This window comes from Myxocyprinus asiaticus, chromosome 11 (assembly GCF_019703515.2).
Source record: "Myxocyprinus asiaticus isolate MX2 ecotype Aquarium Trade chromosome 11, UBuf_Myxa_2, whole genome shotgun sequence".
Lineage (NCBI taxonomy): Eukaryota > Metazoa > Chordata > Actinopteri > Cypriniformes > Catostomidae > Myxocyprinus > Myxocyprinus asiaticus.
Window position 1 is genome coordinate 34,936,905 of NC_059354.1, and position 26,507 is coordinate 34,963,411.

Genomic DNA, 26,507 nt, shown 5'->3' on the forward strand with positions numbered 1-26,507 from the left:
CCGAGTTTTCAAATGATCTCAACACACCACTTTTATATAGGTCACCGAGTGTAGCAACCCCCCTCCCAATCCACTCTGACCAGCAGAAAGGGGACTTGCCAATACATAGTCTTGGGTTCTGCCATATGCTTGAGGAAACATTTAAATAAGTGTCCAATTTAAACAATCTGGACACATTAGTCCATACCGAGTGTAAATGCAAAATAACGGGGTGCAACTTAACTTTTCCAATTAGTTTGATAGAGATGCTTTGTAACGGTGAAATAGGGGCAAGAACTGCCTGTTCAATAACAAACCAGGGAGGGGCTCTCTCAGGTGGAAGTGACCAATGAGCCAAATGTCTGATACTGAACGCATAATAATAAAACAAAATCTTGGGTAGGCCTAGCCCACCTTTGTCAATCGGCCTATGTAACTTATTAAAATGCAATCTGGGACGTTTACCATTCCAAATGAAGGACTTCGCTATGCTATCGAATTGCTTGAAATAAGAGAGGGGGACATCTACAGGTAGGGACTGTAGCAGGTAGTTAAATTTTGGAATACAATTAATTTTAATAACATTAACCTTTCCAATCATCAATAAATGTAATGAAGCCCACCTGCCCACATCGCTCGAAAATCTTTTTATTAAAGGGTCAAAATTGACACTAACTAAATCAGACAAATTTGCTGGGAATGAAATCCCCAAATACTTAATGCCCTGTTTGGGCCATTGGAAGGCACCCGGCTGAAAAACCGTTACTGGACAGTACGCTGTCAGAGCCAAAGCTTCGGATTTAGGCCAATTAACTTTGTATCCTGAGAACTTGGAAAAGGAATGAATAATTCTGTGGAGGCAAGGCATAGATCTAGTAGGTTCAGAGACAAATAATAAAATATCATCTGCGTAAAGCAGAAGCTTATGTGCCACACCTCCTGCAATCACCCCTGGAAAATCATCCTCCTTTCTTATCGCAGCTGCTAATGGTTCCTGGGCAAGACAGAACAATAAAGGGGAAAGAGGGCAGCCCTGCTGAGTTCCCCTATCCAAAATAAAATAATCTGAAATTAATCCATTTGTTTGTACCGCTGCTACAGGGTGTTTATAAAGTAACTTAATCCAACCAATAAATGTACTTCCAAACCCATACATTTCCAAAATCGTAAAAAGATAATCCCATTCTACCATATCACACGACTTTTCGGCATCAAGTGAGATGGCAGCGACTGGAGACTGATCATTCGCCACTGACCACATGATATTGATGAGACGCCTGATGTTATCAGAAGAGCTATGGCCCCGAATAAACCCCACCTGATCTATATGTATAAGAGATGTCATAACTTTACTTAATCGGTTAGCCAAAATTTTTTACAATATTTTTACATCTAATTGGATCAGGGAGATTGGACGGTAACTTTTACACTCACTTGGATCTTTGTCCTTTTTAAGAATCAGACTGATCCTTGCTTATGTCATGGCTGGAGGAAGCTTTCCATTCTTTAATGATTCAGTATAAACTTCTAACAAAGTGGAGCCAGTTCTGTAGCATAGGATCTAAAAAATTCAGCGGCAAAACCATCTGGCCCCAGAGCCTTGCCAGTAGGTAGGGACTTAATTACCTCGTCAAGCTCTTCCAAGGTTATCTCAGAATCAAGAGAGTTTTTTTGCTCAATCGTCAGTTTAGGAAGATCTAATGGTTCCACAAAGTTTCTAATATCTTCATCAGTAGACGAAGACGTGGAACTATAAAGATCAATATAGAACTCTTTAAAGGCATTATTAATATCAATGGCTAAAGTAAAAATTTCACAACCAGCAGATTTCACTGAGGGAATGATAGAAAGAGACTCTCTCTGCTTTATATATCTAGCCAAAAGCTTCCCTGCTTTGTCACCCGACTCAAAGTATGACTGTCTTGCCCTGGATAACCAAAACTCCACTTTCCGTGACAAAATAGTATTATATCTATATTTCAATTGGGTCAATTCTCTGAGGCCATCAGCTGACATACGGTGCTTCAGCTCTGCCTCTGCACTTTTAATATTCTCTTCTAACTCCACAAGTTCTCGTGCATTGGATTTTTTGATGAATGAGGCATACTGTATGATCCGACCCCTAAGAACCGCCTTAGGTGCCTCACAAGCCATGCCCACAGAGGATACCGATGACCAGTTGGTCTCCATATAAACATTGATTTCAGTCTTTAACATTTGTTGGAAATCAGGATCTTGCAAAAGTGACACATTAACGCGCCAACCATATGATTTATTTTTCTCTATATGTGGCATCACCTCTAAACTCACCAGGGCGTGATCTGAGACTAAAATGTTTCCAATTGAGCAATCAACAACAGATGAAATATGGATATAAAAAAAAAAAATCTATTCTAGAATAAATCTTATGGACTGATGAAAAAAATGTATAGTCCCTACCAGATGGGTTCAAAAGTCTCCAAATATCCGTAAGACCAAGATTTTTACACATCCTGTGAAGCGTCAATGTTGCTCTAGGGGGCTTACACACTTTTGCTTCACTATGATCAAGGACTGAGTCCATCAAAAGATTAAAGTCTCCTCCCAATATTATATCATGAGGGGCGCCAGCAGCTTGCAACATCCCTTCAAGATCTATAAAAAAGCCCTGATCATCAGCGTTAGGTGTGTAAATATTAACCAAAATCAACCTTTGCCCTTGATTTTCAACTAACACAATAATGCTTCTTCCTAATTTATCTTTAATCTGTTTGAGACATTTGAATTGTAGATGTTTATTTACCAATATAATGACTCCCTTGCTCTTACTTGAGCCAGCACTAAAAAAAACATGTCCACCCCATATCTTCCCAAATTTTTCAGCTTCCTGTGGGGAGAGATGTGTTTCTTGAAGAAACACCATATCATATTTCGTACGTTTAAGAAAAGAAATAACCTTCCTTCTTTTTATGGGGTGCCCCAACCCATTCACATTCCATGTGGAGAGAGATAGTACACTCATATTAACAACTGACATATTGATATAATAAAAAAAATTAATTGTGTGTGAAAAACAAAATTATACAGACCACATTCCCCCTTAGTGAAACAATCAACCCCCGAACAAAACAAACAGAAAAAAGAAAAACGTGCGCATTAACCCCGCGCACGACAGCACCAACCGGCGACAATCCCTATAAACTCAAAAGGTCCATGAATGCCTACGAGCCCCCACGACAACTTTGCTATCGGATTGCTCAATTTTGCCTCACAAATTACATAACAGAAAATACTTTGTAAAATAAACCCAGCAAATTGGAAGAATGAACACAAAGAATGTGTAGATTCATTCACAGAACTGTCTCAAAGGTGTGATCTTCCACAAAACAAATTCCAGCCAATATAAAACCGTTCAGATTCCTCGGACAGACAGACGAGTGAGCCAGCTGTTATGAGTTCAGCGGATGACTTAATCATTCCAATGTCTCGTAAAAAATAACTCAACAAAACAAACTACAGCCAGCAGGAGGAATAAGCATGAAGAACGAACAGATTAATCCACAGCTGTTCCAAAGGAGTGTTATTCAATAGAACAAGCTCCAGCCACTAGGAAGAACCAACACAAAAAGAAACAAAACCGGCATACCTGGTCGAGCATGTAGATATTTTGTGCAAGCATGTAGATATTTTGCGGTAATCCATAGTGTCCACTCTCAATCTGTCCGGGAACTTCAATGCAAAAGTAATCTTTCATCAATGCAAAAGTTTCTTTAAGGAAAAGTGTTATTCACAAAACAAGCTCCAGCCGCTAGGCGGAGCCAATGCAAAAAAAACAAAATGTCGCCCAGCTTCCTCAAGAGTAAGTACAGCGAGTCAGGCCCACTCAAATGAGAAACATCCAATGGTTTACTCAGACATTGATTCTATAAAAGATATTGCCTGATTTGGACATGTAAATACTTTGCGACTGACCTTCATTTCTATTCTCAGTTTGGCAGGAAACATTAGAGCAAACGAGATCTTTTTCTGATGTAAGAGTTTCTTGCATTCCTTGAACCGATCGCGTTTCTCTCTTGTCGAACTTGCAAAGTCCGGGTACAAGAAAATATTATGATTCTTCCAAGAAAGCTTCCCTTTGCTCCTCGCCTGGCGCAACACAAGATCTTTATCGGATGATCTCAGAAATCTGGCCAGAATCATTGGAGCCTGTCTCCCTCAGCAGATCTGTGAGCAGGGATGAAAAACTCGTCAAGGAATTTCACCATATCTCTGTCCTTCTCATGCTCAGGAATTCCAACAATTCGAACGTTATCCCTGCGGCTTATTTTCTCAAGTTCTTCAAGCTTTTCAAGGAGATGTTCCAAATCAACTTTGGTCACGGGTGGATTAGTGGTTAATTCCCTCTCCGAAGATTCCAAACAACAGATTCGTTTTTTCAACATCAGTCACTCTTGTACCTAACTCACATAATTTTATTTCCATCGCCATAATTGATCGACGTATTACAGCGAGATCCTCCAAGTCAGCAAGAATCTTTGTCAACATCACCGACTTGTTGGACAACTGATGCTGGATCTCCTCTCCCGCCGCGCCATCCAAATCGAGTCCCCGGTCTGTAGGCCTGTCGGGGCTTTCATCCTGTACACGTAAGTGTTTTTAATGTCTCCAGAGCCCGAGGATTTTGACTTCTTTGCCATGTTTTGCAACAAAGGACAAATGTGTAACTGGGTGTTTCAAATTTCACCAGATTATAACATGAGAATAATCGAAAATTCAGCAAAGTGCGCAGAGCTCGTCGCTCACACGTCTGCTCCTTGCATGGCGTCACACGACCCCCCTAGAACCTTATTGTTAAGTGTTACTGTTATATCAACTGAAAGGAGCTGAGACACAAGAATATGACAATTCTCCTTTCTCAAAAAGCTGTACACAGAGCCATAAAGCAAACAAAATAACAATGGCACTCAGGCAGTCACTGATGAGAGAACTGCCATCATCTGGAAAAAACACAGCTCATAACACACTTCCTGAAATCTGTGATGAAAAGAGAGATTTTGCAGTCTCACGAAAGAGGGGAGACAGATCTGAATAGTGACAAGACACACAAGAGCGATCAGCATCGTTTTTAGGGTTTGCAGAGAGAGCAAATTTGTACAAGCACAGATCAGGATGGCAAGAAAACCGCAGGAGGATTTGAAGTCTCAAATGCAACATATTTGAAACTTTTTGGTTCAAAATGGGATTGATATATTTGATCTTGCCATGAGTGAATGAAATATGTGTCAGGCAGAGTGCAGAAAAAGCACAGGAAATGATACTTGTGATGTACATTGGGACAGATTGGTGTTATCACACTGTAGAGGACTTGTACTGTATTTTTCATTCGATAATCAATGAAAATAATTCATTCGAATTTTAGAGATAGTGTCTGTTATGTTGCATGGTATGGATAATTTAGGAGCCAGTGAAATAATGGACTTTTCTCAGGGAAAAGTCCCAGTTTTCCCAACAACTTTGGGACTTTTATACAGTACAACTCACGGCTCTGAATATGCAGCTTGCATGTTCAAGATTATTAGTTGTCATTTTCAAGATTATTTACATCATAATAATTAGATTTTTGTGGGCACATTAAAAGTTTTTGGTCAGTGGGGTCATGTGATACATTATACATGAACACATCTCTCAATTGAGCCAGACATCGTCATGGTTACTTTCGTAACCTCCGTTCCCTGATAGAGGAACGAGACGTTGTGTCGATGTAGTGACACTAAGGGTCACTTTTGGGAGCCCCAAACACCTCTGCTTTTTTGAAAAAAGGCCAATGGGAATTGGCGAGTGGAATTTGCATGCCACTCCCCCAGACATACGGGTACAAAAGGAGCTGGTATGCAACCACTCATTCAGGTTTTGTACTGAGGAGCCGAGACCAGGTCCCGGCCATTTCAGCAGGTAGTTCAGTGTTGTGGCAAGAGGGACACAACGTCTCGTTCCCTCCATCAGGGAACGGATGTTACGAAAGTAACCATGACATTCCCTATCTGTCACTCACTCGACGTTGTGTCGATGTAGTGACACTAGGGGTCCCTATACAGAACGCCACAACTATCTGAACTGTGTTACGTGAACTGGCGGTGCGAGACGGGTAGACCGCTGTGTGCCTCGTAGCCAGCGCACCAGGCTGTCACGTAACCTCCCCCAACGCACTTATGAGCGTCGAACGGTCGACTGCCCAACAATAGGGACAGGCTAGCCCAGCCAAGGCCTCTTTTCCTCTTTTTTCTCCCCAAAAAGAGTGGAATTTGTTAACCGACTGGGATCCATAAGTGTCTACGTTGGGGGGTGTCCCTCCCAAGGGGAAGACACCGCGGAGGCCACACCCTGCCCAAAAGGGGGGGGATTAGTGGAATACGTGACATGGTCTTACCGAGTCTTGTCGGAAGTATGTCATGTGCAGAGGTCCCATGGTAGGTCCTACCCGAAGGGGGAGGTGTTTCTACAAAGCATGGCGACCGGGGGCAGAGGGGCCTAAGAAAGATGCAGTTTACTGACAGGGAAACGATTTTGAGGAAGATATCACATGGGGTCGCCTTCGGGGAATGAGCACATGTGGAGCACCTACCTGCAGGTGTTGTTGCTGCAGGAGGACGCCCTTGGTGATGAGCAGTTGGGGTGCGGGGTCTTGAGCCACACCGGGCAGGATGTGCTGTATGGCCTCCATCTGCTTCTTTAACACCAAGAACTGCTGGGCAAAGTCCTCAACGGTGTCGCCGAACAGGCCAACCTGGGAGATGGGGGCGTCAAGGAACTGTGCCTTGTTAGCCTCTAGCATTTCAACCAAGTTGAGCCAAAGGTGGTTCTTCTGGACCACCAGGGTGGACATCGCCTGCCTGAGAGACCGTGCCGTGACCTTCGTCGCCCGGAGAGTGAGGTCGGTCGCAGAGCACAGGAACCAATCGTCGATCTGCGAGGTTTCAGGGGAGGGAAAGCCCGCTTTCCTATGCTGCGCTTGATAACTCATTGTCTTCCCGGGCTCTGAACAAGAGGTCAAACTCGCCCTGAGACGAGCCGGCGGTCTCGTCCAAACGCCCGACCGGGGCAAGTGAGCGTGCTGGGGAATGAGAGGTCCGTGGGGGGATACCCGGTGGAGGTGGTCCCATTGATGTCCCCAAATCGCCCCCAGTGCTAACCGACGCGGCCTCAAACCCGTAGGTAGAAGGACCGGTGTGAGGAGCCACTGGGGTGGTTTGCTTTCTTATGAAAGCAAGCCGCGACCACAACGTTGCCATGGTCATGTTCTCACAATGAGGACATGACCCATCCATGAACGATGTCTCCATGTGGGCAGCGCCCAGACACGTAAGACAGCGATCGTGGCCGTCAGAAGCAGAGAGATAACGACCGCAACCAGGAATAACACACAAACGGAAAGGGATCTTTAAAAAGACATTCCATGTGTGCCGCTATTTTTGTGAATGAAAATATACTCTTTTAGAATATACTTTCTTTTTTCACTCTGCCGAAGCACCCAGGGGCGTTCCCTGCACTCCACGGGTGCAGAGGGGTAGAAGTTTTGAGGTGCGTCTTTGGAGGGAATTGAATTCAGTGCACTGAATACAAACGCTCGGTTCCGAAGAGCAAATCTGAATGAGTGGTTTCAGTATGTCTGGGGGAGTGGCATGCAAATTCCACTGGCCAATTCCTATTGGCCTTTTTTCAAAAAAGCAGAGGTGTTTTGGGGCTCCCAAGTGTGACCCCTAGTGTCACTACATCGACACAACGTCGAGTGAGTGACAGATAGGGAACAAAAGTTTCTCACAGTTCTAATTGAATTTGCTGCCTAAATTAAATAAATCCACTGAATGTACAATTGAATTTGAATAGCAGCCTTCCATTTATTTAGACAGTAAGTAATAAATTAAAAAATTTTCAAACTGAGAAACTGTGAATGCAGTTGAAAAGATCTGTGGCAGGATTCCAAGTTATGCTTCTGTTTTCGGTGATGTAAACTTTCCGACTGATCACTCTAATGCTAAATTTCCCAAACTTTAGAATTCTGTGGCCCTCCCAAGATATCAGAGAACTGATATTATTATTTTATGATTACGTCTCAAGTGCAATTTGTCCTATTTCACAAAATAATATTTATCAAAAGAAGGAAGCTTTCCATTTACATTATTGGCTCTACAGTGAAATTAACTATACATATCCATACAAAACATGACAAGAGAAATAAAAGACATCCTAATTAGGTCTGTGGAGCTAGGATGGAGGTGAGTATACAGGTGCATCTCAATAAATTAGAATGTCATGGAAAACTTCATTTATTTCAGTAATTCAACTCAAATTGTGAAACTCGTGTATTAAATAAATTCAATGCACACAGACTGAAGTAGTTTAAGTCTTTGGTTCTTTTAATTGTGATGATTTTAGCTCACATTTAACAAAAACCCACCAATTCACTATCTCAAAAAATTAGAATATGGTGACATGCCAATCAGCTAATCAACTCAAAACACCTGCAAAGGTTTCCTGAGCCTTCAAAATGGTCTCTCAGTTTGGTTCACTAGGCTACACAATCATGGGGAAGACTGCTGATCTGACAGTTGTCCAGAAGACAATAATTGACACCCTTCACAAGGAGGGTAAGCCACAAACATCCATTGGCAAAGAAGCTGGCTGTTCACAGAGTGCTGTATCCAAGCATGTTAACAGAAAGTTGAGTGGAAGGAAAAAGTGTGGAAGAAAAAGATGAACAACAACCGAGAGAACCGCAGCCTTATGAGGATTATCAAGCAAAATCGATTCAAGAATTTGGGTGAACTTCACAAGGAATGGACTGAGGCTGGGGTCAAGGCATCAAGAGCCACCACACACAGACGTGTCAAGGAATTTGGCTACAGTTGTCGTATTCCTCTTGTTAAGCCACTCCTGAACCACAGACAACGTCAGAGGCATCTTACCTGGGCTTAGGAGAAGAAGAACTGGACTGTTGCCCAGTGGTCCTAAGTCCTCTTTTCAGATGAGAGCAAGTTTTGTATTTCATTTGGAAACCAAGGTCCTAGAGTCTGGAGGAAGGGTGGAGAAGCTCATAGCCCAAGTTGCTTGAAGTCCAGTGTTAAGTTTCCACAGTCTGTGATGATTTGGGGTGCAATGTCATCTGCTGGTGTTGGTCCATTGTGTTTTTTGAAAACCAAAGTCACTGCACCCGTTTACCAAGAAATTTTGGAGCACTTCAGGCTTCCTTCTGCTGACCAGCTTTTTAAAGATGCTGATTTCATTTTCCAGCAGGATTTGGCACCTGCCCACACTGCCAAAAGCACCAAAAGTTGGTTAAATGACCATGGTGTTGGTGTGCTTGACTGGCCAGCAAACTCACCAGACCTGAACCCCATAGAGAATCTATGGGGTATTGTCAAGAGGAAAATGAGAAACAAGAGACCAAAAAATGCAGATGAGCTGAAGGCCACTGTCAAAGAAACCTGGGCTTCCATACCACCTCAGCAGTGCCACAAACTGATCACCTCCATGCCACGCCGAATTGAGGCAGTAATTAAAGCAAAAGGAGCCCCTACCAAGTATTGAGTACATATACAGTAAATGAACATACCTTCCAGAAGGCCAACAATTCACTAAAAATGGTTTTTTTATTGGTCTTATGATGTATTCTAATTTTTTGAGATAGTGAATTGGTGGGTTTTTGTTAAATGTGAGCCAAAATCATCACAATTAAAAGAACCAAAGACTTAAACTACTTCTGTCTGTGTGCATTGAATTTATTTAATACACGAGTTTCACAATTTGAGTTGAATTACTGAAATAAATGAAGTTTTCCACGACATTCTAATTTATTGAGATGCACCTGTATGTTAGATGGAATTCATGAAACAATCACCGACATCAACAGTAACCTTCATTAAGTGGTGCACAACATTTTAGCATACCTAATTCATGTACAGAGACCCCTGGTCATCTCTAAATTGTGTCTTCAGGCATATGTTCTTATTCTTATTTTCATGTGGGATTTTCTTTCCCCCGTTTGATGTTTGGTGATGCAACTTCTGTTCTTTTCTCCCCTCTCCGGTCTGCAGAGTCTTATTCACTGCTTATCGTGCAAAATTTCTTCTTATTTTTTTTTTCCCTTTCTGCACTTTAACACATTTTCTGCATCTACAACTTCAAAGAATAATTTGGTGATGTGATATCCCAGAGTGCCTTATCTTAATAAAACACTTAGGCTTCTTTTGAACTTTTAGCAGGGATGGTAATGAACACTGAGTGATGACAGTACAATAACATTTGACAGATAAACACCAGTTATTGTGTGTATCTGCAGTGAGGATGCTGGGGTCCACAGCAAGCTACTGTATGCAGAGCATGACCACAGTAAAATGGGTTAAGATTGAGTGGGCACAAACATGAATGTCTTGTTGTAGGACTACTTGTCCCTGTTCTCAAAGAACCAAATACTTACACCATCTGGAGCAAAAGTGGTATTAGGTTTGCTACTATTATGCCCATTCTTAAAATAGCCTATGTGAACTTTGCCCATTGTTAAAGAATTTCAACTGCAGGCATGTGAAATATGTTCAGTTTATTTCACACAGTTAACCTAATTATGGTTGTTTTATATGCCAGCAATTATATATTGTGTGCAGTGAGCATTTGTGGACTGGCTGAAATTACTGTGTAGAAATCTCAATAGATATACCATCAAAAACATAGCCATACTTAAAGCATATACATGTTTTAGATAGCGGGAAACTATAATGTTTGACTTGTTGTGCATGGGTCACGTTATTCACAATGAGTTCTGAGATTGGAATGTGACCAGCACCAATTTACAACTGGGACTTTATTAATATAACTGTTGCACACTGGCCCCTCCTTGTGGTCAAACCAAGTAGTAAATCTTTCAAAAGCCATAATGCTATGCACAGTGAGGAGGATGAGAAGTGAAGTTCTTTGCTGCTGAGCATATTATATTTAACACAACTCACCTCTGAGACAGTGAATACACATTTGACACATATCTACGCAATGCCAGCTGCCATATCGCCCTGCAGCTCTGGTCGCACACTGAAGCTAATCAGGGTTGAACTTGGTCAGTCCCTGAGTGAAAGACCTCGTAGGGGAAACTAGGGATGCTGCTGGAAAAGGTGTTAGTTAGGCCAGCAGGGGGTGCTCACCCTGTGGTCTGTGTGGGTCCCTAACAACCCAGTATAGTGATGGGGACACTATACTGTATAAAGGGCACCATCCATCGGATGAGATGTTAAACTGAGGTCCCGGCTCTTTGTGGTCATTAAAAATACCAGGGCACTTCTCGTAAAAGAGTAGGGGTGTAACCTTGGTGTCCTGGCCAGATTTCCTCCATTGGCACTTTTCAATCATGGCCTCCTAATTATCCCCATCAATTAATTGGCCATATCACTCTACTGCCTCCTCTCCACCAATAGCTGGTGTGTTGTGAGCGTACTGGTGCACTAAGGCTGCCATCGCATCATCCAGGTGAATGCTGCACACTGGTGGTGGTTGAAGAGAACCCCCCCCCCCCCCCGTTCACTATGTAAAGCGCGTTGTGTTTAGTGTCAGAAAAGCGCTACATAAGTGTAACATTCATTTTTTAATTCATTCATTCATCCATCCATTCATTCATATTATATTAGATATAAGATATTATATTAGAATACATTAGAGACTTTATCCCTCGTACCACCATAACAGCGCCAACCCGCATCTCAGAATAGCATTCTGAGATGCTATTCTTCTTGCCACAATTGTACAGAGTGTGTATCTGAGTTACCGTAGACTTTGTCAATTCGAACCAGTCTGGCCATTCTCTGTTGACCTCTCTCATCATCAAGGCATTTCCATCCACAGAACTGCCACTCACTGGATGTTTATTGTTTTTGGCACCATTCTGAATGACAGAAATACAGAAATACTCAAACCAGCACCAACAATCATGCCACGGTCCAAATCACTGAGATTACATTTTTTACATTTTTTGACTCCAGCCAGGTCTCTTAAGCAACCAAATTGGCCCGGTTGCTAGGGAGGGTAGAGTGACATATGGGTAACCTCCTTGTGGTCGCGATTAAGTGGTTCTCGCTTTCAATGGGGCGCGTGGTAAATTGTGCGTGGATCGCGGAGAGTAGCATGAGCCTCCACATGCTGTGAGCCCGCTGTCATGCACAGCGAGCCACGTGATAACATGTGCGGATTGACTGTCTCAGAAGCGGAGGCAACTGAGAATTATGCTCCGCCATCCGGATCGAGGTGAGTAACCGCGCCACCACGAAGACCTACTAAGTTGTGGGAATTGGGCATTCCAAAATGTATGTGTTGTCACCTCCACAACAAGGGCTACTTTACCTTATTGCTTCAGTAGCATAGAAGTGGTGAGCAGTGAGATGGCAAGGAGAGAGCAAGTCAGTCAAGAGCAGAGAGCCAGTCATAACAGTGGGCATTTACTGACAAGTCTTAAAGGAGAAACAGCATCAAAATGAACATATCTGACAGAGGGTCAGAATGAGGGTGGGAAGTTATCATGTTTGAAAAATATCCAACTGTTTTGTTGAATGTAAGGGAATATTTAATGTTATAAAACATAAAGCTGAGAATACAACAGAGGAATTAATTCACTAAAGGAGCTTTTTTTTCTTTCACATTTTAAATATCTGGGACACTTTAAATACTTCTAAATACCATTAGAGGAACTAATGATAAGAGTAAAAAAAAAAAAATTGGTAAAATCTTATGCTGTTCCTGCTTGTAACACCCACTCCTTGCAAAGGATCCCAACATTAGAAACGTAGTTTAGGTTTTATTTTTTTATTTTAACAAAGTTCCTGATTATTCCAGTCTGACTTGTTTGGGGGGAAATCTGTACATTGCAAATAAGCAGTTAGTTGCCTATACAGTTTAATAATGATAGACCTTCAAATTTCTATATTTCTCTTATTCTCTTGCAAGAACAAAGACCAATATGATAAAATTTAACCATCTTGCATTTCCATGTATTGTAAGGAAATCTAAATCAGTGGTCGAGGCAAGCTACGCCCTACTGTGGATGAAATGAGCTCTCTTTTCTGCCATCTTCCCTGAAGGAGGACATCATGCTGATCAAGAAGCTTGTCAAGTCTTTAAAGGGCAGCAGTTTGGATGAGAATGCTGTACACACAACGAGAGAAAAAAAAAAAAAAAAAAAAAAAAAACATAGCATAGGCAGGGACTGGTGTTAAGTCACACATTTTTATTATCAGCTTAGTCTGTGAATTTGTACAAAGAGATCAAACAATGCAATTACAGGACTAGACCATAGGACATTGTACAAACACAAAATTAGACAAAGGGGCCTGGGGGCTAGGCAAACAAGGGCAGAAGATGACAGATCTGTACTCTGGGACAGGTATGCAGGGTTATGTTATGGGGTTAGAAAAAGCATTAGCAACACAGAGAGACAATTCACTAGCACACCAGGTAGAGGAGTTACAGCAACTACAGCACATCAGGACAACAATGATAGAGAGTTACTACAGCATAACCAAGTTAACAGTTGACCAGACTCCAACGAGGTGATTGAAACAACAAAGTTTTACTAAGATGTAGGTCACTAATAATACATTGTATGGCTAACAGTCAGAAGTGGCATTGCCTCTGATTCTGTCACCTCTGGTCCATCAGTGGCTACTTCAGGAAAGGATAATGTCAGAAGAGGTTCTCAATGTATGCTGATGGCCAGTGCAGACCACAGCAAGTTGTTGAATATTGGACCAATGCAGACTTAAAGTACACAATCTTCCAATCATCTTTCCAGATCTCAGACCAGAAATCCTGGTAAAACTCTAAAACAGCCAGTGACTTACCCTGGGACACTGTGCAAGACTGGAGGAGCTCACTAGCACAGAGGCACTTGAGAAATGAGGAAAACTATTATCAGATTAAGGCACCACAAACAACAGTTACAACGACTCTTTGGAACATCAAAATCTACACACTTTTGGTTTACACACATAATACACTGTTTTCAAATCTGTCTGTCTGGTGTCTTTTAAGGTTGCATCTCCCAATTTTCATTTAATCACATTTTAGACACAATGAAATTGGCCTACCATTGTGGCTATTCTTGGTCACAGATATGTTAAACCATCTATAATCATAAATGTATATTTTGGGCAAACAAATATATCATCAAATTGTTTTTATTTATTTATTTTTATACTTGGAGTAGAACCAAGAAATAAAATGACCAAGGTTGTTAAACAATGGATATTAGACAATAATTCACTTTACATCATGCTTAGAAGCTTGTGTGTCAAAAAGAACAAATTCATATTTCAAGTATACACTGGTCTTTGTTACAAAAATCAAATACAACTCTAATCTGTAAAAGTACATTCAAATGCTTTCATATGCGTCGATCAGAAACAATTATGCACATCAGCTTTTAGAAATCACATTAAACACTGGAATATCATTCAAATTAGACAAGACTCTCTATGACTTGACTTCTATATGACTGTGGACTTCACTTCATCATTCTGCCAGACACCTGTCTGTACTAACTCTCACTGCACACAGTCATGGCATGTTAGAAAACAAGATATGAACAGCCTCTGCTTTTCTCATGAAAGATAGTGAATTGTGCTGAAGCCAACACAGCTTCTGTGTTATGTTGTAAAGAAGATGTTCTCAAAGTCTTTGTCACATAATACAATAAAATGCATTTCTCAATGCTAATCTAATGCTTCTAATTTCTGTAATGCTATTTTCGATATTTTGGAAGGTTAATTAAGAGAACGAGTTCCTGAGAACAGCACCTGAAATTAGCAGAGGTAATCAATAAGACTGATGAAAAACACACACACACACATACACACAAAATGAACAGTTGTGGAATGTTAGTGTCACTCTTTCAGTTCTTTTAATGTGGGCAGTCTGAGTATTTTGACAGGGCGATTCCCATGTGAACAATTAGTACTCATTATGCCATATTAATCACTTGGTTCATTTTTCACAATGACTGAGCAAATGTGTGACAACAATACACTTGTGGTGTCAAATCTCATCAAAATAACTGCGCCACATACCCAGGCAGTGTTATGGCCCTGATTAGATTCAAATTCGATTAGGTCGAATGCAGTAATTACAAGGCCCGACCATAGAGAATAGGCTGCAAGTGGGAGGGGCTTTAGCTCTGAGGTAGAAACCCCTTCTTGTAGGCTAACACTCCCACTGCAGTGGCAAGAGTCAGGAAGGAGGACACACCCATAAACTTGAGGAATCCCCCAACGGATGGTAAGTTTCTTTCCCAGAATGTGGTGACAAACGGCCGGGATGGGACATCCTGAGGACAGGTTTCAGAACAGTGTTTAATCAAGATTTAAAACAAAGGCTTAATTTGGTATTTAAATTCACTTCAATAAAAATATGTTTGTAAGAATTCAACAGTGACTCAAATTCTTACCAATGATTCAGGCTCTGACTGCCAGATCTGACTTGCATGGAGTTTTCCCATTGCACACAAAATCTGGAAGAAAGCATACAGTATTTTGAGCTACATCCCTTGAGTTACAGATGATAATATCCCATCTCAGACATGAAGTTGCACAGAACAAAAACACCCAAAAATAACTGGTAACAGACGCTAATGTGCGCTTTGTCTCCTTTCACCTGACCGGCGATTATGTAAAAGAAGCTCACACCTGAAAATCACTGTGACCTGGCCCTGGCAGCAAAAAGTTTGGGGACCCCTGTTCTACGGCAAGCCTCAAGGGGATAAATACACATTCAAACACTTTCACAAGGAAAAGTTACTCCATGAATCGCTTCCAAAATCACTCCTGTACACCTGTTATGACAGGAAATCAGAGAGTGAGAGAGTTGCTATGTCTGTCACCCCTCCACCATTCTTAATCATTAAGTGTGTGATACCTCCATATGAAGAGAGCGAGGTCTGTATGTGTGACACCCTCAGCCAAAATCGAGTTGTTTGCTAGTGTGGCACCAGCTTAAACGTTTTGGTAAGCCTGGGTTTTAGACTTTGGTTCTGCATAAATGAAAAGCTGTTTGCCATTGTTATGACACTCCAACATGACTACATGTCTTGTTTCTATTGGTGTTCATGAGAATCAATAAGGGGCCTATGATCTTGAAATAAAAGTCTTACGTTTAAGTATGTGGTTTACAAAAAACGAAACCTAAGGGTTAGTTCACCTAAAAATGTTAGTTTAAGTCACGATTCATTGTCATTGTATGAAAAAGATGCAATAAAACTGAACAACATGAGGAAGAGTAAATGATCACAGAATTTTCCTTTTTGGGGTGAACGATCCCTTAAAGCAGTTTGAGCTGCTTATAAGCTCTGTAATAAAACATAAATCACAGATAACACATGTGAAATACTGAGATGTGTACCCACCTCTCTAGCTGCTCTCTCTCCTGCCTGTACGGCACCCTCCATGTAACCGCTCCATTCAGTGGCTGTCTCAGTGCCTGCAAAGTACAGCCTGCCAACTGGCTCTCGCAAGACCCTGCGACGGAGACAATTATGAGTGTAAGTTCTCATGTCAGTTCAATATGCTTTCGTTTTCTCAAAACGCCATGCTACTGTACAACCAGGCATGCCTTATCCAGAAGTACACTAACCTGCCAAATTGTGTCATGATGCCAGGGGGGAAGTAAGCTGTGTAGCAGCCACCAGAGTACTCCTCCTCACACCAGTTTTTCTCCTCATAGTGCACAGGCTGAGGAAGATACCCCCGTAAAATTAAGAATTTGCTAATTTGTCTTTGTGTAATAATCATGTGCAATCAGAGTTATAAATAAATACTGTAATACATACACAGGAAGCAACTGGTAAGACATTGCAATCAATTAGTGATTAGTTACAATAGTTATTTAAAAAAATACTTCTGCTTGAGAATATTTAGATACAAACACTTTTATTGTAGTATGTTTTGGATAAAATGCTTTAGAAAAGTGCAATGAAAATATATAAAATATAGAACTCACATGTAGTGCTTCCTCTGAGCCAAGCACACAAGAATAAATCTCACAGATCCTTTTCTTTCTGAAATTGTTTACAACATTCTGGTAAGAGTAATCATTCATTGCCAACTATGCACAACATCACCGTCTCACCCAAAATATAATCACATATTTTACCAATATGAAATTGAAGAAATAACCACCTCTCCTCTTTCGTCAGACCCGCTAGTCTCCTGGATTTTCGCGCCAGAATGAAACTGTAAAAGAGAAGGAGCTAGCTCAATGTTTTCTCACCCCCTAATAGTTCCAGGTAGTTTTTGGATTATTTTCATCCAACAATAAAACACTTTACTTTTAATTTACCCCATTATAGCAGGCACAGTCCCATCAGGCTTAGTGTCATCAAGTGTGAGACCAATAGGCGCTTCCTCTTCCTCGATTACCATGCTGCCACAATATCCTGCAAAAACCCCAACTCAACATATAGGCCTATAATGTGAAGCCAGTGCAAAGCTGTACTATGTATACTGTAAGTATACATAAGACACAGTTCCGTATCATTACACTGCCATGTACCAAGTAATTAATGGAAAGTGGACATGTACAAACCCATCTTCCTCCAGAAGTTCTCTCTGTAGTACACCATGCATTTGATGACTGAACCCATGGGCACTCTGTGAATGAGCTGATTCCTAAGAGGAGGCATTTCAGGGCTGAAGTGGATCTTTAAATTCAGTCCTGGTGGTATGGCAAGTATGACATATTTGGCCTAATGGAACAGAGGAAGACAGTAAGTAAAAACCATCCACAGTTTTGTAGTCTAGTGGTAAAAGAACCAGTGTAGAAACTTAAAGGTGGCAGGTTCATAACCCTGTTGCTACTAGGCAATTGCTAGGTGGTTACTAACTGTCCCAAAAATGTCTCTATGATATTCTGGTTCCTAGATATGCCTCAGGTCTATGGGATTTTTTCACCTGTATTATCGTCCGCCTGGTGAAAATCATAAGTCTGATTACTCATAAAAGTAATAGCATACTTCTTAACAAGCTGCATGGTTTGAGGTATTCGTGTCTGTAGTTATGCGCCTTATCAAGCACTACTTTTAATACTTTTTAAAAATTTATTATTTTCATATAATGCTTATTTTACTATTTGAACAGTTCACCCAAAAATGAAAATTCTCTCATCATTTACCACCCTCATGCCATCCCAGATGTGTATAACACAAATTAATATTTTTAGATGAATATTTCAGGTCTGCAGGTCCATACCATGCAAGTGAATGGGTGCCAACATTTTGACACTCCAAAAATCACATAAAGGCAGCATAAAAGTAATCCATATGACTCCAGTGGTTAAATCCATATCTTCTGAAGTGTTATTAGTGGTGTGGGTGAGAAACTGATCAATATTTAAATACATTTTTGCTTGAAATTCTTCTTCCTGCCCAGTAGGGGGCATATGCATGAAGAATGTGAATCATAAAGTGCAGACTAACTGAGCAGGGAGGAGAATTTTTAGTTTGATCTGTTTCTCACCCACACCTATCAAATCGCTTCTGGAGTCATATGGATTACTTTTATGCTGACTTTTATTAAAATTTTAGCACCCATTCACTTAGAGAAATTCTTCTAAAAATCTAAAATCTAAAAATACTGAAGAAAGAAAGTCGCACACATCTGGGATGGCATAAGAATGAGTAAATGATGAGAGAATTTTCATTTTTGGGTGAACTATTCCTTTAAAATTATAAATTTAACACATTGCAGATGTAATGAAATGGTGTTTCTATGTATGATAAACTCAAGATTTAGAAGGACAGATAGAGTTGTTCCAGTGTCCCCCCACTGTTCCTCCCCTGAGGGTTAAGCAGCTCTACAGTAGCCTTTAATAAGCTTCAACACAGGAAAGAGGATGTGGCCAGGACAGGGGAGATGATGTCCAGCTTACTGCTAACAATCCACCAAGCTTACACACACATATATATTGTGATACATACTGTATGTCAAAGTGGGACTTCTGTCCTTCAAATTAGTTGCTTGTGCATGAGATATTACATTTTGCCAACACAGAGGGAGCTTCAACTTCCTTTATGAACTCACAGGCTATGTTCGGAATAGCATAGCATATTACTATTTATACTACCAACTATTTCTGCAGAACATATATTGTATGTAGTATGCAAATTTACTGTATGCATGTAACATGCACATGACCAAATGACTGCGTAGGATACTGTATCCAAGAAGGCAATACGATCAACATGTCCTTACATTTCCATGTGCAGAATGAACCGGAAATTCAATCATCCATGATTTTTAACATTTCTTTCTTCACTCATTATTTAATCAGACAAAGTTTATAACTTTTTTAATTCCTAGATGGCACTCTACTTATTTTGTTTCACATACGATTTTCTAAATATACATATATATATATATATATATATATATATATATATATATATATATATATATATATATATATAAAAAGACAGAATACAGTATATGCTGCATAGTAGCCTATGTAGTAAGCAATACACTATTATTCCATTCTGAACATAGCCGTATGGTTAACACATATAGGCTAATTAACGCATGTACTGTGTGTTTACATGCGCAGTTATAATCGAGCAACAGCAAGTTTTTGTGCAGTTGACAACACGTAATGGAATAATATACCTCTACCTTGTTTGTGTTGTGTTCAACTTACAGGTTAAATACACTGTTGCGCATCACATCTGTCTTTTTGAATTATGTGCACAACACCTAGGCTAACTGTGGTCCGATTAATGTGTAAACTGTACATACTGAATGAAGCTGAGCAACAATCACATTATAGGGTTGTTAGTCCAACTTTGTAAAAATCACATTGCTCTGGTTTCAGTCTGACTAAAGTGTTTACATACAGTTTTATAAAAAGACTATAATTGTATAAGTCTGATGGAAACCAAACTTTTAAAGTGCATGTAAACATACTGACTGTGCAAATAATCCAGAGCAGAAAGATATGTGTGGACTGATACTCCTAGGGGAAATATTTAATGACTCCACAATAATTAGGATTTCCAATCTAGAGGCCAGTTTTGAGCTAGAAAAAAATAGTTCATGTTCAGTGGCACACAAAAAAATAAAGACACACTTCATATTTAAATTTTCAAACAGAATTTGTTTAATATATTATAGAGAAGACTTTATGTTCTCTATGAGATTGATTATTTTTGGACACTTTGCAATTGACACTCATCTTGTGAAGTGCAGAGACAGCTTTGTGCACCTACTAACCTTGTATATCTCCTCACTGAGTGTCTTGACCACCACCAGGTCTCCAGTCTGGTCAATGCTGTAGACGGCTCTCTCCAACTTCACACAGTCACCAAGCTCCCTCGCCATTCCCTCACTGATTTGACTGGAGCCTCCGGCAAACTTACGCTCCTGTCATACGGGGCAACATGAATGCATAACACTGAAGAATACTTTTACTCTCTGTGTCAGTCATTAGTAGGTATGATCAGTTTAATGCTCATGTTTGACCTTTTGTTACAGTATAGAAATTCTTCTGTTCCAGTGATTGTGTTTAAGAACCACAGAGTTTGAGAGTTTTGAGGGTTCTGATTTGGAGTACTATTTATATGCAATTCATGTATTCACCAACAGATGTCTCTGTGTCTCACAGAGATAGAATGATGATTGAGTTGTATAATACCTTTTAAGACATGTTGGGAATATCAAACATGTAAAAATAAATAAATAAATTGACAGAGTTGGATACACCATAGCAGTTTAGTGACAGTGCCATAACTCATAAGAACTCATGACCCAGATATTGCGGCTTGCAACTATTTTGGGATGTTACGGAATCAGTTCAGTGTCACAGGAAAGAACACTCTTGAGAAGTAATTTCTTGCACTCTAAAGTCAACTTACTCGAGGAATAAATTCATAAAGAAACTATTTTGTAAATATTCATAAACTGATTTGTTTGTGAACAAACAATCACTTTTATAAGGGGTAATTTAAGGGTGTGACTGCCGACTGACTAAACATTTCTGTAAATAAATATTTCTTGTGTTGGATTAAAATGAATGAGAGTTGATACTGTTGCTGCAGAGGAGGGGAATAATTTCAGTGAATAACAACTTAAAGGAATAGTTCACCCAAAAATGAAAAGTCTCTAATTTACTCACCCTACTGACTGACTTTCTTCTGCAGAACACAAAGATTTTTAGAAGAATATCTCAATTTTGTAGGTGCATACATTACAAATGAATGGTGACCAAAATGTTTAAACTCCAAAAAGCACATAAAGGCAGCATAAAATTAATCCATACAACTCCAGTGGTTTAATCCATGTCTTCTAGAGAGATCTGCACATATTGCCACTGCAATCTCTAGGGACGATCATGATTTGAAGTTTGATTAAACCTCCTAGTGTTTGCCCCATGCACAATTGAGCTTGAAATAATGATCGCCAAGGAGACTGCTGATGTCAAGGTTTATTGTGAAAAAGGAGTTACATTTTGGTCTGTTCTCATCCAAAACCAATTTAATAGCTTCATAAGACATGGATTTAACCACTGGAGTCTTATGGATTACCTTCATGCTGCCTTTATGTGCTTTTTAAAGCTTCAAAGATTTGGTCACCATTTATTTGCATTGTTTGCACCTACAGAGCTGAGACACTCCTAAAAATTTTCATTTGTGTTCTTCAGAAGAAAGAAAGTCATACACATCTGGGATGGCATGAGGGTGAGTAATTGACGAGGGAATTTTCATTTTTAGGTGAACTATTCCATAAAATTTTGATCTGTTCCTTTCACAAAGCTATCATTTACCTTCAAAAGACTTGGAATGGAAAAGAGCAGCATAAACATTATTACAAAATGTATTTATTTTGTCCCACAAAATAAAGTCAAATGGGTTTGGAACAACATGAGGGTGAGTAAATAATGAGAGAATTTTCATTTATACGTGAACTATCCCTTTAACCCAATGTATTCCTTTCCTCTGAATTTATGACAGTAAAACGTTTTGCTTTCTACCACAGTAAGTCTGCTCTTTGCCTTTACTAAAATACCTATTTTGAGAGCTGTGGTTAACTAAATTAGGGGTACAGATTGGACAGTGACAATGACTATTGGACTTGGCAGGGACATTTGATCAAACAGCTAAAGCTTTCTCACAAACACCTGCTTCCCTGGGCTGCCAAAGGTTTCCAAAAGACATTATAGTATATAGATGCTGAAACTAACTAGCTCACTCACTCACTCACTGATGTTGATTATACTGTAAACACACAAATGGTGAACACGGTGAAAAAGCCAATAAGACACGCACACACAATGCTTTGCAAACACGAATGTGGACATGCTGTGGAGCTGTTCATTTGTCAGTGTGCAGCTTTTGGCGCAAGCTCTCTGTGTGATTAAGTCTCCTCTTCATCAGAGAAATAACCAACCAAGAGCATGCCAGACACTGTGTCTCTAAACATTACATGACAGTTCTGCAGTTACTATAAATCAGCTTCATCTGTAATTTCATTTAAATATGTGTTTAAAAGAGAATAAAATTAAATACTACCACACAGTATTATCAAGCTATTTGTTCAGTTAATGCAATTTGCTTTAATTTATGTGAATGTTTGAACAGGGGAATAGTCAGTGTACATAAGGCCCATAGAGCCCTAAGGCAGAAATCGGTGCCATATATTTTAATGGAGGAAAGATCGATGTGGATTGGACAGTAGGTTGTGGATTGGCAGAGTTCTCAAATGGGCAGGACTTTGTTGTACTGACAGCATTTGAAATTTAAAAATGTCTCTGTCATTTAGTGCTAAGCGGTAGGCAGTAGTTCATGTGCAGTTAAATTCTGATGTAACACATTAAGTTTAGCGTTTATATTCATGTTCTTGGCATTAGCACTTTTAAATATCCTAAATATACTGTACAGTTTTGAGGTTGGTCATCTTTATGTAAGTTCAATGTTTTGTAGTACAGTAGTTTGATCGGTGACCAGCTACAGCAGTTAACATTGCAGACACCAAAATAATACATAAGATCAAAGATCTTTCCCTTTTTTGTAACACACCATCTGCCCCGGCTATGAATCATCTAAAAAGTGACAACAATTGTACGGTATCATGAGTTCTGGACATTCTCACCTGGCCTCCATTGGTGGTGGAAAAGATTCGCATAGTGCCACCACACTGCTTGACGTACCAGAGGAACCACAAAGCAGACACCTCATGGGGCTCAGAGGTCACATTCACATTGACAAAGAGTGTGGCAAAACGGCGAGCAGCCCTGTTAGAAACCCGTGGGTAAAGGGATACACCATCAACAGCCAATACGCCATCAACAATGCTTCATTTTAACCCTCCAGGAAACTGCACACATTCATGATCCTAACAGTCATTTCTAACTCACCTTGAAAACCATTAAAAATTCATACATTCATTTTAAGGGTACAGAATGTGCGAAGGGTTAAATCTCGTAAAAAAAATTTTTGAGTCAAATATAATCATAGATTTACATAAACTATTCAAAGTTACAATCCTAAAAGATCAAAAGGTGACAGGCCATAACTGGTTCTTCAATTATGGGTCAAATTCGACCCCTTAGGTTCACAGATTAATCTTTTTTTATTTTTATTATTTTTTTCATTGTTATTTCTAGCATACATATTAAACTGAAATTTTAAGCTTTCGTTGTGTTTGTTTAGAAGGTCATATTCTATAAGTAACAAAATCTGGTTCCAATACTGAAAACATACTCTTTACTACAGCAAGTGTCTCCTTCTCAAAGTTATGTCTCTGTACCTGGTCCAGCAAATCTTGTCAAAAAGCTGCTGCATGGTCATCTTGTCCCACTCTTCTGCATGAGGGGCCCTCCATGGAGCATCCACTGGGATCTGAAGTGCAATATTAGCTGTTATCAGGCACTTTATCTGTTTATTGATATTAAAATCATAGCATTAACCCTTAAATGCATGGGTGTTTCACCAAACATTATAACACACTCGGGTCTTTAGCAACCTGATATGTGAATCTATCAAAATGGATCTACAAAATGCCCAAATAGAGTCAAATTTTCAAAACATATTGAAAACATTTAGAAAATAATAGAATTTATTCTGATATATTTTGGTATTTGTATTTTTCCTATATCAAAGTGATAAAGAACAGGATTCATTACTTCCTCACTTAAAGAAGTAACTGGCTGTCAAACACATCTTAAGCTACACATGACCCACACATGTTTTTTTCTTAATAGACGCTATTCGAAATCACTAATTCAGTAGTGCAACCGAATGACAAAATAGCCAAATCATACTGTTCATGTGTTATACTGGCTATAGTTTACTTCCATGTTGCTTCTTTTTCAAACAGCAATGTCAAACGTAAATCAATACAATCACTGAAACATCAGCGCTACCCTGAGTTAAAAATAGCATGCATAGTACTGTATGTATGTGTACATGAATCTGGAATATTGATAATTTGCCATCGTAACACAGAAAATCAACATGATATAGTAATCATTTGAATGAATATAGTATTCACTTGTCTTGTAATAAAGAAAGAAATATATATCCTGTGATAGTAAACTTACATAGACATGAAATAATCATAAAAATGTTTATAGATTTATGGAAGCGAAAAAAATAACACTATTACATATCTCTGGTCTTTCATAACCTTATACACCTTTGCTAATTAAGCAGTTATAAAAATATATACAAAATTTTTTATTCTTTTTTTGTTTGTTTTGTTTTTGTTACACTATTCAGAAGAGAAAGGCCGAGGAACACTAAAGTGTGGGCCTAACTCCAAAAAATGGATAAGGTACAGGGGGTAGAATGAGGACCCAGGTCACTAAAGACACAAAGTTTGCACTGAATTGTTATTATCCGTCTATATGTGTATACTATATCTATGTTTTAAATACTGTTAAATTATTCTAAAATGAATCAATGTGAGTTTTCGTGTTTGTTGGGTTAGTATATTTTCCTGTTTCACTTAAGTATGTGATCTGTGCCTGTACCTCCATTCCCATTTTGTCCATTGTCCTCCAGAGGTTGTTGTAGTCCAGGTAAGCGAAAGGGTTCCACACTGGAGGGAAAGGCCCTTTGAATGGATATGATTTCCCCTAGAAAACATAAAATGGTCTCTATGAAAAATCTTCAACTGCTTCACCACCAATTAGTGAAGATTTTAATTATAATTTTTGTCAGTGTTGACGTAATGTCTTTATCAGATCCATCATGACCTCACTATCATCAGAAGTGTAACCGCTCTGGAATAGAAAACGTTTTTCACTGCCTAAAATATACGTAACTACATTTTCTCTTGGCTTGGAATCAAATCAGTTAAAGGAGTGCCTTAAAGTGCCTCTGTTTGCATTAAGAATAAAACTGAGAGATCAGAAACCATTAGAACTTTTCAAATCTTAATAAGATTGTATGATTTTTTTTTATTTATTTTTTTTTAATTTTCTCCCCTTTTCTCCCCAATTTGGCATGCCCAATTCCCAATGCGCTCTAGGTCCTCGTGGTGACGTAGTGACTCACCTCAATCCGGGTGGCGGAGGACAAATCTCAGTTGCCTCCACATCTAAGACAGTGAATCTGCGCATCTTATCACATGGCTTGTTGAGCGCGTCACCGCGGAGACCTTGCACGTGTGGAGGCTTCACGCTATTCTCCGCGGCATCCATGCATAACTCACCACGCACCCCACTGAGAGCGAAAACCACATTATAGCGACCACGAGGAGGTTAGCCCAACGTGACTCTACACACCCTAGCAACTGGGCCAACTAGCTGCTTAGGAAGCCTGACTGGAGTCACTCAGCACGCCCTGGATTCGAACTTGCGACTCCACACTGTATGATTTTCTAATAAAAAATGTGATCTCCATTAAGAGCAGGACAGATATATATACTCTATGCTAATTTTGAGGGTTGAAGTGGAATAGAATGATGATGGAAGCATTATAAATAACATATAATGCTAATACAATAAACTAGCAAATTCATAATCACAGATAATGACAATGAGTCTTTGGCAACCAGCAGCTAAATGACACAAGCTGTTCACACATCGCCTGTTTCCCCACAGTTGTGGAAACGCTTAGTCAGTATGACAATACTCTCTGTGGCTGCCCAAAAGGGTAACTACAGTATATGCAGACATTACTTCATACCTGGATTGCTCTGTTGTTATGGGGCTCTTAAATGAGAACAGTTGGGCTGATTGATTAATGTTTAACTACAGATCAAGAACTATGTGCTACAATTCAATCCGCTATTCAACATGAAGCCACTAATGATTGCTAAACCTTTCATGAAAAAAGGAGGTTCTGATAGAGAAAGGTCTATAGAACAGTGTCGAGCATATTAAAGGTTAATGTGGCACTGAATGAAGCAATCTTGTCAGAATTGCTGACAAACTCAAAGTGACCTAAAAGTATTCTCACGTACCTCTGAGTCTGATGTCCAGTGTTTCACTTGAAAGCGATTTGTCATGCGTCACAATGATTTGTGAATTTTCAGCACACT

At 39.7% G+C, this 26,507-nt stretch overlaps 1 protein-coding gene across 3 annotated transcripts in view; it reads right to left on the reverse strand.

The window, feature by feature from the left end:
- Positions 1-13,196: 13,196 nt before the first annotated feature.
- Positions 13,197-26,507, reverse strand: part of LOC127447684 (amine oxidase [flavin-containing]-like) — a 54,410-nt gene continuing 41,099 nt past the window's right edge. For all 3 annotated transcript variants that reach the window (XM_051709682.1, XM_051709684.1, XM_051709683.1), the window contains 12 exons: positions 24,994-25,098; positions 23,769-23,860; positions 23,112-23,253; positions 20,238-20,387; positions 17,563-17,722; positions 17,317-17,413; positions 17,157-17,210; positions 16,978-17,035; positions 16,612-16,709; positions 16,385-16,496; positions 15,431-15,493; positions 13,197-15,310 (listed from right to left, as the gene is read on the reverse strand). In XM_051709682.1, coding sequence (XP_051565642.1) covers positions 15,155-15,310; positions 15,431-15,493; positions 16,385-16,496; positions 16,612-16,709; positions 16,978-17,035; positions 17,157-17,210; positions 17,317-17,413; positions 17,563-17,722; positions 20,238-20,387; positions 23,112-23,253; positions 23,769-23,860; positions 24,994-25,098 — 1,287 coding nt within the window. In that variant the 3' untranslated portion in view covers positions 13,197-15,154. The remainder of the gene's footprint in view (positions 15,311-15,430; positions 15,494-16,384; positions 16,497-16,611; positions 16,710-16,977; positions 17,036-17,156; positions 17,211-17,316; positions 17,414-17,562; positions 17,723-20,237; positions 20,388-23,111; positions 23,254-23,768; positions 23,861-24,993; positions 25,099-26,507) is intronic.